At 36.8% G+C, this 15,017-nt stretch overlaps 1 protein-coding gene across 1 annotated transcript in view; it reads right to left on the bottom strand.

Moving 5' to 3' along the window:
* SLC9A9 (solute carrier family 9 member A9) overlaps nt 1–15,017 on the bottom strand; it is a 174,167-nt gene that overhangs the window by 130,654 nt on the left and 28,496 nt on the right. Inside the window, exon 5 of the mRNA XM_066193280.1 lies at nt 6,137–6,252. Within this exon, the coding sequence (XP_066049377.1) occupies nt 6,137–6,252 (116 nt within the window). The remainder of the gene's footprint in view (nt 1–6,136; nt 6,253–15,017) is intronic.

Below are 15,017 nucleotides of genomic sequence, written 5' to 3' on the forward strand. Positions count from 1 at the left end.
ACCATCCTGGTAACCTCACCCATCTACTCCCACTGCAGTTATAATTTAAACTAGAAAAAGAGTTCTTTCCCCAGAATAGCTCAAAGGTGTAGGCAGAAGCTTTATTGACAAAAGATATTTTCTTGGTTCACCAACATCTATATTCAGGTTTTTGCCTGATTAGCAATGCTGACTTAATGTGCTAAATATGGACTCAGTTTAGTCTCCTGCTCTCTAATGTCATTGGCATAAAAAAAGACCTGTTTTCTAAAACTATTTACCACTTTCAGCTTTTGCTTAGTAGCTAATTAGTTTGTGCTCTCGTTAATAGTCCCTGTGATAATGATAGAAAGAAAAGAAAACAGTAGTCAAAGTCCAATATACTGCTGAGGTTTGTGTGTACCAGGCCAAGCCAATTAAGCAGATGCCTACACATTCCTCTCCTTCCTCTTGCCTCCTAAGTAAACAACGTTCTCTTCTTGCTTTCTCTCCCAACTCTATGCCAAAAATATGACTTGAATCTTTTCAAATGAAAGCAAAATAATAAAGCACGCAACACAGTAATGCAACAACTGCCTCTTCTGGGAGAAACTCCCCAGTTTACTCAGTTCTCAGAAAGTATCTTCCACTTCAAATGTTTTCCCATTTTCCAGGGGAGGTTATTGGATCTTCTTTACCTGTCCCTGACTGAAGGATCCTGGCCTCTGCTCTGTCCCTCTGCTTGTCTGGCGCAAGGCAGAGGAAACTTGAGCCCTACCACTGCTGACAGAAATTTATCTGATTTGTTTTTAAAGAACTGAAATGACGCTGGTTCCACAAATCCCAGGGGACTCTAACTCACTCTTCAGTATTCATACAGTTGATAAATGCAATTATTCCGGAATCATGTCTAACTCAAATCTCCCCTCCTGTTTTTCAAGTTTGCAATTTCCATTCCTAGACTAATGAGAGACAAACTTTTGTCATATTTATTCTGATTTTCTTTCAGCAGAATTTGTCTATTCAAAGACTCATTTCAGACATCTCCTCCCTAAAATGACTCACTTCTTTCAATCTCCTCCTTTTAGTAATGTTTTCTTGCCCTCTAATCAGCTCATATCTTTCCTGAAACATAGTGCCTAAAACCAGATCCCAGTAATGTAGTCGACATTTGCTGTCAAGAAATAGAATGAAAAAATGCTGTAGAACATGTTAATAAATCCTGTTTTCCTTTTATTTTTGCTATGTCTTGGTACTTATGACTCATTTTCATAGGTTGTAAACTTGAAATCAGTTTCAAAAGTGAATGCTCACTTCTTATCTTCTATCCATGAAGATGCTTTTTTTTCAAGTGTAGCATTTATCCTTGTCTATTTTAAATTGTTACAGGAATCATACTGACTTCTAACCATGCTTTCAAAGTGTTTGCAATCTCCTTTCCTTGTAAAGAAACACCCTCTGTTGAGCTAGCCAAGTCATTAATGAAAATTATAAATAGTATCTGAACAAGAACAGAGATCTGCAGGATCTTTGGCACATCCACCCTGTTTAAGAGCCCCAGAAATCATTTTCACCTGGTTTTGTCCACCACTGTCTAGGCACTTCCCCATGATCACATTTGCCTTCATTAATTATGAGAATCTACGGGCATAGGTCAGAATGGACACATCAAAAGGGATGTGATACTCTGCTATGGAAGAAATTTAATTTAAGTTACCTCTGGATAGAAAAATGCTCTAGGAATAGTCATCATGTCCAATAAAGTCACATCATGTTTTGTCTAACGGATGGCTTTAAAACTCAAGGGAAGCAATTTAAAAATAATCCTATACCACAGTAACATGTCTAGTCTGTGAGAACTTTGGTATCTAAGTAAAGATTGTAGATGCTGCACTGCAGCCAGCTTGGCTCCTGGCTGTCTGAAGGCACTGCTGTGGAACACTAAGTAGGGCTTGGGTTTTTGTGTGGTAACTACTCAAAGACTTGTATTATTCATTAGACACAATATGTATCATAAAAATACCAAACTACTTTTCATTAAAGCACACAGCATCTCTTATTTCAATGTAAGCATATGAGGACAGAAATGGAGGCAGGTAAAAGACTGGCTAGAAAGACAGGTCATTGGAGGAGCACTAACACCTCTTGTGGCAGTAGAAAACTGGCACTGAGAGAAATAACATGTACCAGAGCTGCTGACTCAGAAAGGATTGTGAACTTCAGTTAAAAATTCGGTGATGGGAAGCAGGAAATAGTGAGGCATCTAAAATTTTCACAGTATTTATGCCAACAGAAGTCTGATTCACTTCTTCCTTGACTTCATGGGCTGAGGTAACATCTGTCACAAGCTAAGCCAAACATGATTTCAGTTGTACCCAAGTCATAAGAAGTATTCGTGGAGCTGGTTTGTGAAAGGTATCTTTTGACAACTGCAGAAAGAAATTGGCTTATTATAGATCCCTGTAAAAAGTATATATAACTGAAATATCACCAAACTGCAACAATCCTTATGCTACCTGCATCCAATGCTACTTTGCTGTTACTTTTAAAAGAATAGGGAAACAAAAAGTAAGTTACACCATTATATAAAGTACTGGTATTATTGTACCTCAGTCTTCTGACTAGAACTGTTAATATTTTTCATAGCTCACAGACCTAAATTCTTTTAGGAGTGCAGTATCAAATGGGAAGAAAATAAAATTAGAGAAATCCAACTTGTATTTCCTATTGAATTTGTGTAAAAATAAAAATTCCAATTTGAATTATAGACTTCTTTCCCTATTAATAAGTCACACTCACTCACATTAGTCCAGTGGTGAATAAGAAGAAAGTAGACATATATTTTAATTAAAAAACACAATTACAAACCATCTTACATAAGGAGTGTCTGAAATGCATCACCTTGTATTTATACATTATATTTCTTAATGCAAAATCCTTCGATTTTATGAGAAACAGAAACTGCTCTTTCTGATAAATATCCAGTTTTATCAATAACAAGAGCAGTGCAATCCACAGCTCCAGTTCAGCTGTAACCATAGTAACTTCAAATAGGGAAGAGCCTTGTGATTGTCAATGTGACCAAAGGTAAGGGAGTTCTCATAGCTCAGAAATAGCTGTGCCTCAGCAAACCCTGTGAAGATAAATCAGTTTTCTATAGTTGAAATATCAAAAATTAGAAAACGAAACAAAAGGGAGGGCTAAAGGTATGTGAAATGTCTTTGGATGGGAAGGTCGTTGCCCAGAACGTGTTAATAGCAGCAGCCCTGGAGACCGCCAGAAAAACGTAAATACGGGTCTCGTGTTTTAAATCCAAGAGCAATAAAGGGATAATATGGGGATTTAAAAATTCTCTTTCTTAAAATTTAGCCTCACCTGAAGTCTTAAAATGAGAAACTTTCTCTACTGAAAATGATAATTTATTGGAAGGAGATGTTCTCTGTAAGACAAAATATTTGGTCAAGAGTAACCTTGTTTTGTCCCTGAAGTTTCTAACTGTCCTTTCTAGAGACATGAAAGTTTTTTGAGGCATCACAAAGTGTTGTTGATATTTAGGGATCACAGTCTATAATGCAAAACACAGTCCCAAGTATATCCAGTCATAATTTAATTTCTTAATCTTAGTTCAAGTGCTAATTTTCTATGTAAGAGAACGCACAGCATAGAAGAGTAATTCTTCTGAATTATTTTTATGCCAAAATATCTAAATGAAAAATCTTCAGCTAGACCTCAGAACGAAAACCTACAGAGTGCTGTGACATTATTTCCCTCTCAACAATACTAGAAAATTTTACCTGGCGTACATTTGTTTACTGACCTGACAGTAAAAGTCTTTATTTCACACGTAAACACCTATCAGTCATCTTTACTATCACAAATAAGGAGCTCAATCAAACCAACTTCTGTCAACAGATCAGTTTTTAGCATCTTTTGAGACTTAATTGCTTTCCATAGCCAAGGGAAATTAAATCTCTTTTTGAAATGAGTTTATAATCCTACACAGTGAAGAATTAAATGAAAAATCATGTAGCAAATCTGACAGGAATTTATTATTTCATCTTAAGACTAATTTATTGTTGATAACCCTATCAACATTTTACTAAAGATTTTTAAGAAAGCCCCAAAATGAACCCTAGTTATCACAGATAAAATCTTTATTCTGATTATTTTATGCCCTAATATGCATCAGTCCTCTAGGGAGCCATATTTTAAGTGATTTTGGAATGCCAGTGAGCTTTTTACGTACTTGAAATTATAATTCACTAGCAAACCCTTCAACACAATGAAATATTTTCAGCAGTGTCGACCATTTAATTAATGAAAAACTTAGTTCAAAATTCTCTTAAGTCTTTGAGGGGTTGAAATTTGTGGATAAGATTAGTGAACACATGAAACAGCTTAGAATATTGTGAATTGATAGCAGAGGGAGCAAGACTGAACATTAAAAAACTCTTGGATGTGCACAGACACTATATAAGCAGAGAAGTAATTAGCAACAATATTAATCAATGACAGTTTGTCACACTAAAAATAGTTTTCTCAGCTTTAGCTTTTTAAGCGTGTTTAAAACTCTGGGAAAAGTAATCCTAGAAACTTATTCCTTTCAGTTCAAGAGGAACTTCTGTTTTGTTGATTTTTTTCCCCTCTTGATTGTTCCAGATTAATCAGTGGTGATTTAATATTCTTATAATCAAAATCAGTGCATTTGTCTTATACATTACTCGTCATAAGTCAACATTTGTGAAACTAAATAGTCTTGGATTGGAAAATAGGAAAAGAAACTAAGCCAGCTGCAAAACCCTATTCATAGCACTATCAAGAAATACACTTGGAAATTCTAAGGACGCTTTTATTCCATAAGCAGTTTATTTTCCTAGGTTTTCCTTGTGCTTCCAACTTCTGTGTTTTTCTCTTGCTCTGAGGATAGGCTTCAATCATGTGCTGGATCTTATTAATATAGCTGGGTGATCTAAGAAGTGGCAGCATATTGGATGTGTGGATTAATTTGAGAATAACATTTTGATGCAGCATTTACAGTAATCTTTCAACTGGTTTTGTGGAAATAAATTGTTTTACACCATACTTTTAAGCTGTCAGAATGATAAATCACAAGCCCAAAATTTGTTAAATACCGAGACTTCATTTAAAGCCCGGAAAAAAATTGTAGAACTGTAGAATTGCTTTTTCTCATTTCTTTAAAAAGCCAGGAATTTGAAAGCTTTTTTCCTGAGTCTCTCAGAGAAGCTTCTCAGGAGTAGTTTTTTAAAACACTAATGCAGCATTTCACAAGCATCACAAAATGTTTTCTGTTCTGCTTCCCTTAACAGCTCAACTGTAAATTTTGCAAAAGTCCAATGCACCCTTGCAGAATTTGTAATTTGTCTTAGTAGATAACCTCTAAAAAAATCTGTTCACCTCCTCCTTTACTGTGTTCCCACAGCTGCAAGTAGCAATACTTCTGTTTTAATATCTGAGTACTCTCATTTTCAACATAACAAAACCTGGACAAATCTATGAAACCTAGGCTAACTTTGAGATTAGACCGTTTTAATTAGGAGGTTGGACTAGAAGACCTCCAGACATCCCTCCAAATTTAAATGATTCTGTAATTCTGTGATTCCTAAAAAATGGCCTGAGTCTGCTTCCAAACTTTGTCATTTACTATAACTTTGGGCTTTAAATCTCACGTCTGGAAATTCAAGTCAATTTCTTGGTATCTGGTTTTTTAGAGTTGTGTTTATCATGAACACTTCATTGATACGATATAAACAGTGTTTATGTTGCCAAATTTGAATGCTCCATTCCTCATATCTTTAAACTGGGCTAGGTCACAGGTGCTTTGTGATTATTATCTGTGAGGCTCCAGCTTACAGCAGTTCTCATATCAGCAAGCAACAGGTGCTGTCCTGAACACTGCAGAACATTTTCCCAATCTTTTCAGCAAACTCAATTATAAAGTTTGTGATCTCAACCTAGGAAAACCAGCTACTAAAAAAACCACAAGGAACCTCTGGAGCTGACTTGAACTTTGATTGACTTATGATTATCAGATATCAGACATTTAACAGCTAAGGAAAAAAAAAAAACCAAGAACACAGACTTTAAACATTTCTATGGCATATACAGTTCTTATTTACTCTTCAGACTTTTGAAAAAGTAGTTTATTTGAAATGGTTACCTGGATCTGTGGCAGACATCAGCGATCCAAAAAATAAACAGTCAGTGAAGTGGAATTCCCATTGCTTTAATTGGCCAATATGTACCATGGCCTTCACAAAGCCATACATTATCAACCTGCCAGGGCAAAAATAAGACTGGTATTCAGACAGAGTATTTCATACTTATGCTTAATTTACAGTATTAAACAGGTTCTTATTTTCAGTTTCTTTCCAATGAATGTATCACATGAATACTGAACATAATCTGGTATCATATAAAAATTCTATTTCCTGTTCAACTGTCAAATATTGTATTGAAACGTCAGAGACAATTCCAAATCAAAGGTTTTCTGGGTAATTGTCATCTGCTGTTAGCGGAGAACAATGGTTTGGGCTGTTTATTTTTCAAAAGGAAAGATAAGGTAAGCTTAAGAAGACATTATTAAGACAAATTTGTCTAATGTAGAACATCTAAACAAAAGCAGTTCTACTATCAGCTCTGTGGCTTGCTCTGTATTTCTAATTATTTTATTCTATGAGCTTTTAAATGTTAGCAGCACTCAAAGTTTCACATAAGGTCTCTAAATGGGCATATTTAACAGCTCACAGTGACAGTGAGCCAACAAAGTCACACTTCAAAATGCACTGCTACAGCCTCACTAGTTTCACAGGAAATTTTATCACTGGTTTATGTAACTAGGCATTGCTCTCTGAGATGTGCATTCCAATTAGAATCTTGAAATAACTTGGAAAAAAGATTCACTCGTTGTTAGAACCTGTTGCAGATTTTTGCAATATTATTCATGCTCAGTCTAGTTAATAATAAACCCCATTGCATTCAATGCCTGTTCCATAAACAAGTCGACAACTGTGCTGTTCTAACTTCAGACTCTAAACCAGTCATTTAATCAAGTTCCATACACGCTCATCCTGAGCCAGGTTTTGCCCTCAGCTATCCTCCTGAGGTGCTCCCAGAGTCACATAAACACAGATCTGAGGGACAGATAAAGTGCAATTAACAAACAGCCTGAGAGTTAATTACAAAACGCTTTCAGATACTTCACCAAGCTCACTGTATTGCACAAGGAGAGAAGCAAATAGGTCACCACAGCCTTCCCCAGTGGCCCTGAGTATTTGTGTACATATTTACGAAAGCTGTCTAGCAAACAGTCCACCAGCTATTGCTCTAAAACACTGTGTCCAGCTGTGGGTCTTCTTGATTGATGAGCTCACTTTCTCTCCTTTCCCAAAGAATAACAACCCAAGACCTTGAAGAGAACTTAAGTTTTTTTATCCCCAGCAATATTTGTCAGCTTTAAGGAATGAGTCCTTCAAAACCTGACTGTAGTGCTGCTCTCCCAATTTTCAATTGCGTCCAAAGCCACAGTAATGGAAGTGAGCACAGCCATGTCTTTTAGAAATAATTGCATAAACCTACTTGCAGGTTTTACCAGATACTCTTTTCCCTCATTTAAAAAATATTTAAAAATCAGAAATAAAACTAAGTTCTAACTATTTGGCAAATTTATTAATGATAATTCTACATATTGAAAAGTTGGATCCCAGGACATTAATCCCAAGGAAATGTTCTTCACTGATGGTACTACTGCTATTACAAAGTAGAATTGGAAATAAATAGTCTTATTGATTTTTCGGGCTTCTGTCATTTAATTTCATATATTTAGTATATTGCTAGCAAGTTTACAATGCATTTCAATAAACTTGATTGCTTTATTAATCAAACATCCATTTAATATATGTTAAAAATTATTAAATGTCTATTAGTAAGTTGTAAATAAATCAATGCATCAGTGACTCTGAATTTCCTGCAGGAACATGTTCCCACCTAGTGCTCACTGCTGACACAGAGCAGGCTTTGGACACCAACGGAGTTGACATAAGAAGCTCTGAATCTGTTGGGTAGGATAGCACTTCTATTTCCAGTTCCTGTCTGTGAAATCATCTTTTTTACTTTTTTACTGATGGACAATGCTATGAATTCTGCTGGGTGACCAAGTGTCCCAAACAATGCCATTTTTTTGCATCTAGGTATGTATGTCTGTTCTAGAAGCTACACAGAATCAGTGCAGAGCAGGGAGTTGACTTGGAATTGTCCTACCTCCTTACCAGCTTCCTTTTGTCATGAATAAACCTTCAAATTCAGCAAAGTATTTGTGTGATCAGAAAGTAGATGATTAGAAACATTATACTTTAGAGAAAAATTGCAGCTAAATTGATCAGTAATTAAAAGTAGCTGAAAACTTCTCAGTTAGACTTAGTGATGGTTTGGTTCTTCAAAAAATGTTTGTGAATAACTGATTTGTCATCAATTTCAAACATTAATAAAGTAAGAAAACAGAAGAATAAGATGCAGATTAGCTTTGCTGCGGGAGACCTGACATTTTCTATGCCCAAACATTTTTTTTAGTCTGGGGAGGAGCCCATCAAGCTAGAGCAAATATTTTACCACTCCAGCAGGAAAAGATAAAAACAGTGTGTAATGAAACACATGAGAATTCAGAATTTTCCAGATTACGCAAGTCTGGCACTTACAGAGTGCCTCATCACTAAAAAATTCTACATAGAATGCTATCATTACACAGTAGAGGAGACACCATATAAATATTTGACTTGCTGAAGTAAGAGTCTTCTGGGAAACTGAACTTTAACTACCATAATTTCCAGTATGAACCAGCAAGCAAACCACACAACCCACACAAAATCTCAGCACAACAACACAAAAACCCCCTTTAAACTGGCAAAACTAGCAAAAATAATAGTAAATAACAGACTCTGAAGAACCAGAACAAAAACTCTTCAAGGCTGTAATTATTCTGAGCATTAGGTTGTCCCTAGATTTTTGAAGCCAGACTGAATTTTGAAGCTTGTTGGTGTAAAAAAATGGGGATGAAGAGTGTTCATTTGTGCAGGGCCCAGTTTTTTCCTACCACAGTTCTGCAGTGCATTGAGGAAAGGAGTTTGGAAAGCACACCGGCTGGCTGTGTGCTGCTGGAAGGTTCCTGTGAGTTTGCTTATAAAGCTGCTCTCTAGGAAGGCTACTCTGGCACTGGGACATCCGTGAGCTAGCTGCTGTTAATATGTAGAGGGAAAAAAAGAGAGCCATCTCCTAAGGCCTTTCAGGAGTAATTACTACACAGAAAACTTTCTAAATGCTCAGGAAGAGCTTTAGATGCAGCTCAACTGAAGCTTAATTTTTTTTTGGCAATAGTTTCCTTTAGCAGCAGCTGGTTTTAAGGGATGGGAAAAGAGACAGCAAAATTGCTGTGGGGTTTTTTGGGAAGCTCTTGTCAGAAAGCTCTCAATAGCAAAACCTCTCTTCAGCATACTGCTAGTAGAAGATCCTTGGTAGTTTTAGAGCAGAGGAAGTGGGGTATGTCTGATGCAGAATGGGGAGGCTGCAGGAAAGATGTAAAGGATAGAAGCATTGTAAGTAATCACGAACAGGATCAGACCACAGTGGGAAGGGCAAAGATCACCAGAGTCTTCAAGAATGGGAGGCTGAAAGCCTGGGGGAGTTTAGTCCTCTGGGTGGCTAAGAAAGGCCACATAAGGAACACGTAGCGAGCTGGGCGCTCCCGACAGGCGGCAAAGGGCTGCTCCTAAAGGCCGCTGTGAAACAGCCCGGGAGCAGCACTGCTGGGAACGTCAGACAGCAGGGTCCACAGGAGCTGCTGAGAGCAGCTCTGTGTGCATCAACAGTGCACACAGGGGGCGGGATGACAGTGCATAAGGTACCTTAGGTACAAGTGAGAGGAAACAAACGCAAATTGAAAAAAAACCCTTCAAAGCCCTCGTGGTAAAAATATGCCTCAATGGTGTAGTCAGGCAAGAAATCTGTGCTGAGGTTTGCCTCCTAAAAATCCCAGCCACATCTTCAGCTTGCAGGACCTGGCATCGCAGCACCTATCCCTCTGCAACAGACCAAACTGAAAAAAATATGGCAATAAATACATATTGGCAGGTTAGTTTATAGGCTACTGCTTCTTCGAAAACTAGCTGCATCCTCTCATGCAAACTAAAATGGGAAAACCTACCAGTTCTAAAGGAATCTACTCTTAATTTAAAGCTCTAGGGAACATAAATAGAATGTGACAGAACCTGCTAAGTGAAGATATAAAGCACACACACATGCCCTGTAGCCTCAATACCGATAGCCCCATCCTGCCTGATGATTTTATCAGCAGTTGTATTTTCTTCAGCTTTGTTATTCATTGCATTATCACTGTGGAATCTCACTATGGGTCTTTATTGTGTTAAAGATTTTTAAAGCATAATTCCAGATTTAAAGTGTTTGTGCAGTTATGCTGTGTAGCATGAAAGAGACTTGTAATTTAAATCTTTCTTGCCAAATATGTTTTGTAGTCTACAGAGAATTTTTTATCTCATAGTCTAACTCCCTAAAGAATCTTACTCTATCTGGACATGATTATCTTGTAGCTTGAAGCCAGCTGAACATGGCTACAGATTGTAATCATGCAAGTAAAAGATGAAAAAATATTTCTTCCTTCACGTTTCTTCTTCTTCGCAAGGAATAGTGATATTATTAAGCCAACAATAGAAAAAGGGGATGATTTTATTCTCGCTTGTCTATGAAGTAACATAGTGATTGGCTGATACCACAATAGAAAAAAAGAAGTCACTGGTCAGAATTTAAAATATACGGTGAAAAACACAAATAGTAGAGATGAAAATTAAAAACTCATTCCTTTATTTTGATCTTTCTATTTCTACCATACCAATGTATTTCTATATTTTTTCCACACAATAGAATTCTTCACATCAAATGTTCTGGCCACAGTCATCTGTTATTTCGAATTGCTCTATGTGCTACTACTTCCTTCTTTTAGTCCTCTTTTAAATCAGCTTTGTCACTAGAAAGGCTACTATCATGGGCTTTTCTCCAAAAAATCATTTCCTCACGAATCAAAGCGGGAGAAAACCTCACTGAAGTGTGTCAGGTAACAATAAAGCAATAGTAACATTACCTAGAGTTATATTCTGTATAAATCACACAGGAAGAAAACCCCTCTGGCTATAGAAATAACAGAGATCAGAAAAGAACCCGACTTTACAAATTCTCTGTGTCCCCAGTTACCTGGGGCACAGTGCCTGTCCAAGAGCTGAGCATTAAAGTACACAGCTTTAGGTCTCACAGAGCTTCAGCAGATGTGACACAGCTCCAGAGAGCTCTGAGCAGCAGAACAACACAGCTTGAGGTCTCACAGGGCTCCAGCACCTGCAGATCTGACACAGCTCCAGTGAGCTCTGCTCTGCTCCGGGGAAGTGCAAAGGGCCCTCACTCGGCTTTTCCAAGCAAGGGAAAAGATCTACCACTGAGATTTGTGGCAGTCACAGATCATCTTCTGTCTGCTTCTCACGGAAGTTGGGATGGGAAGGCTACATGAAGAGAAACACACTTTACACCTCAGAGACAGGGAAAGAAAGGTTGTTTCAGTAACCTTAGGTCCACAGGTACTCTGGCTCCTCAGACAGTTCTGTGCTACTGGAGTTTTGGGAGAGGGAAGGCTGTTTGGAGTTATTCAATCAAACAAACAGGTATTGAACGTAAATAAAAAATCCAGCCCAGGTTTCCATGCCAGCCAATTTGGGGGTCACTGGTTATAGAAAAATGAAGAGATCTGAAAGAGGCTTCAAAATTGCAGAGCTGTCATGCCCTGTTTTTACACTTGAGGGAAGGCCATCCATATTTGTGTTTGAGGCCTTAGGACTGGCTTGAGCACGATTATGCAGAAGGTTTGAGTGCTCAGAAAGCCTCAATGTCTGAACCTTTGCTTAACTAAAAATATCCTCCGATGGATTTGTCCTCATGAAAGTAAAGAATAGCTACATGTCAGTATGAATTTTATTTTGGTTAGTCTTCAGTAGCACATTCAACCATGGGAAATATCTATTGAAATATAGAGATGCTTTATTTTCAAATGAAAAAATCCATTTTTGCCCACATTCAATATTTCAAGATACAATTGTAGATTTTGCTGGTAAATGCTAGCAGTGTAGCAAAAGTAACGAGTGAAAAAAAAGGGTGAACATGCATGAGATGAAAGTTAGTTGAGGTCACCAATCTTCACTGGAAACAGTCAAGAAATGGTGTGGGTTTTTTTTTTTTGTTTTTTTTTTTTTTTTTTTTTTTTGTTTTTTTTTTAATCTCTTATCTCTTTTTTCAGACTGGCTTTGAAATAGCCCTTACTGTATTAGAGTTTTGCAACAGTTTGCCTCACAGGCATGCAAACCAATTCACCACCACTCATGACTGCACACTATAATTTAATGTATTTTTAATATTTCTCTAATGAGTATGACACAGCTTCAGGATCCCTGTGTTCCTGAGCTCCACTTAAATTAGAGCCATTACACATTATATACATAACAACCTGAACTTCTGCAATGAAAAACCTGCACTTGATCTCAGAATGCTGAGTAAAATGTAATAATTACTTGGGTAAATAAACCATGAAACACTATCAACTGTACTGTGACCAAATCATAGTGCCACTTCTTATTTTATTGGACTGCACAAATTTAAACATTACCTCACGATTTACTTTACTCAGTGTTATAAATTGAGAGAACCTTCAAAAAGGTGATGAATTACTGACAGTCTTACATGCATATCTTCAGACAGATATCCTCATGACAGCAGAAATTAAATCTAGAAGAAGCAGACATAAGACTTTCCAAATACAATAATGAAAATTATTCTAGAAATTCGTAAATTACTGTTGAACAGAAGGTGGTCACATTCTAAAAAAATTATTAGTGACACCAAGAGACTTCAATTATAAAAAAAGAAGGACTGAAAATACCCAGTTTACAGAGAGAAAATAAGACAGTGATTGCACTATCTACTGGAGTTAAATGTAATTAAATATCAGTAACTCAGAATTCTCAGATTACACAACTGTTGTCTCATCCTGAACTAACACACAAAGTCAGTCAGGGGTTGGTAAATTGAGTTCACCGGTTAATTGGCTCATTCAGTCTGTCAGCAAGGAATTCACTTCACCAATGAGATACATCAACGATTACCATAATTCTAGCAATCATAACACACAAGGTTCTTTCTTTACCTACAAGAAGTCAATATTCTGAAGAATTTAGTCTGGTCTAAATAGTTAGGGGTCTTGTAAGTTCAAGGAAACCTGTTGCAGCTCATAAAATTGTCTCCAGTATGAGAAGTTTCTCTCTAGCTCCCAGCTGAGTGAGTGCTTTGTATTCTGAAATGTTAAGAGCCCTAATCCCATCCCATTATCTATATAAATGTCTGACTTTAATATTAAAGACTTTGCTAAATCCATGGCTTTAACTGCATCTAGATAGCATTTACGTGTCACAGACTAGCTATGGACCCAGAACAAAACTTTGTATCTGTTTACTTTACCTTTGAAGCTTCAAATGTGCCAAAATCTAATATCACTGTGTATCACCTTATTATTATATTGACAGTGGGATAGATGAGGATAATTTTGTCTTTTCAACCTCCAGAACATTCCACGTGTGAAAACAACCTCTGAGTTTTCTTCAGAACTCCATATGAGACAAAAATCCTACTTTCAGAAATAGTTTTCAGGACAGTCAAGAATGTTAGTATAAAAGATCTGACTGTGAAAAAGTCCTCAGACCTCTCAGATCTGAGTGATTAAAGGAAAAAAAAAACAAGTCTGATTCAGCAGAAATTCAGAAGAATAGTATTTTGAGTCAAGAAAGTGAGAGCAAATAATGTTTTGAACTCCCTCTCCAATTATAGAAACGTTGCTGGATCTTAACCTGCTATCAATCTATGTTACAGGCAGACTCATTCTTCTGGTTACTATTCATGCTGAACTAATTAATGAATAATTCATGTATTCTCCAAATTTCAGAATCAACTCCTCCAAAGATTCTGAAACAGCAGCCCTTTTGCCCCACATTTGAAACTACAGTGTAAATATTGAATTTAACATATAAAACAAGAAAGTATTTTCATTTAATATTTCATATCAAAATCCATAAACCCCATGATCTCATTTGCAAGGAACTTTTACAACAAGTTTTCACTGCAGCACCTGATGTTTGCTTTAAATTAGCTTGTATTATCATTAAAAGGCAATTAGGATCAGTTTGTGATTTCAGAATAATGTAAATTAGATTAGAGAATAACCTGCTGTAAAATAGGGCATGAAATGAACTATAAAGAAAAATGTTTGAAATGGTTTTAGCATTTTTATTGGATTAGCTCAGCCAAATAGTGGTACAAGTAACTCAAGAACAAAGAAAAGAGGGATTCACACCTGCCCTAGAAATGAAGATTGCCAGGCACTATTGACAGGCATTTAAGTTAGTGCAGTTTTCAAATGTAAAATTTATTGTTTGATGAAAAAGTTAAATGGGTTTAGGACAGACAGGGATATTGCCAAGGCTTGAGAGTTTACAGGAGCCTACCCGGGCTTGGTTCAGTCTCCCTTAGGAACAGGGGACACTTTGGAATATCAACCAACTTTAAAACACCAAAGTTCCATATTTCTAAATTAGGGTGTGGTTACATCTTAGGATATGGATCAGTCTTTGGCCTTAGTAATCGAAATCTAAAATTTAGACCTCTGAAAGTGTGAGAATTTCTGTAAGTGTATAGACAGGAAAAGAAACACATCCAACCTTTAACAAACATTTCAGGTTTGGGTTTATTTTTAAAGAGAATCCTTGCTCTGCTGAACAAAGATGGAGGAGAATGATAAAATTCTTGTGCCCAGGCTAGCTCCTGTTTCTAGGGATATAAGATTATTAATGTGCAGTGATGCTCACTGGTCAAGTGAAAATAGTATTTTTGCTGGAAAGGAAAAGTTAACTGATGGACAGGCATGCAGATAGGCCTAAAGTGACATG

Source organism: Chamaea fasciata, unplaced genomic scaffold (assembly GCF_029207755.1).
Source record: "Chamaea fasciata isolate MVZ Bird 193981 ecotype frontalis unplaced genomic scaffold, bChaFas1.0.hap1 SCAF_11, whole genome shotgun sequence".
Lineage (NCBI taxonomy): Eukaryota > Metazoa > Chordata > Aves > Passeriformes > Sylviidae > Chamaea > Chamaea fasciata.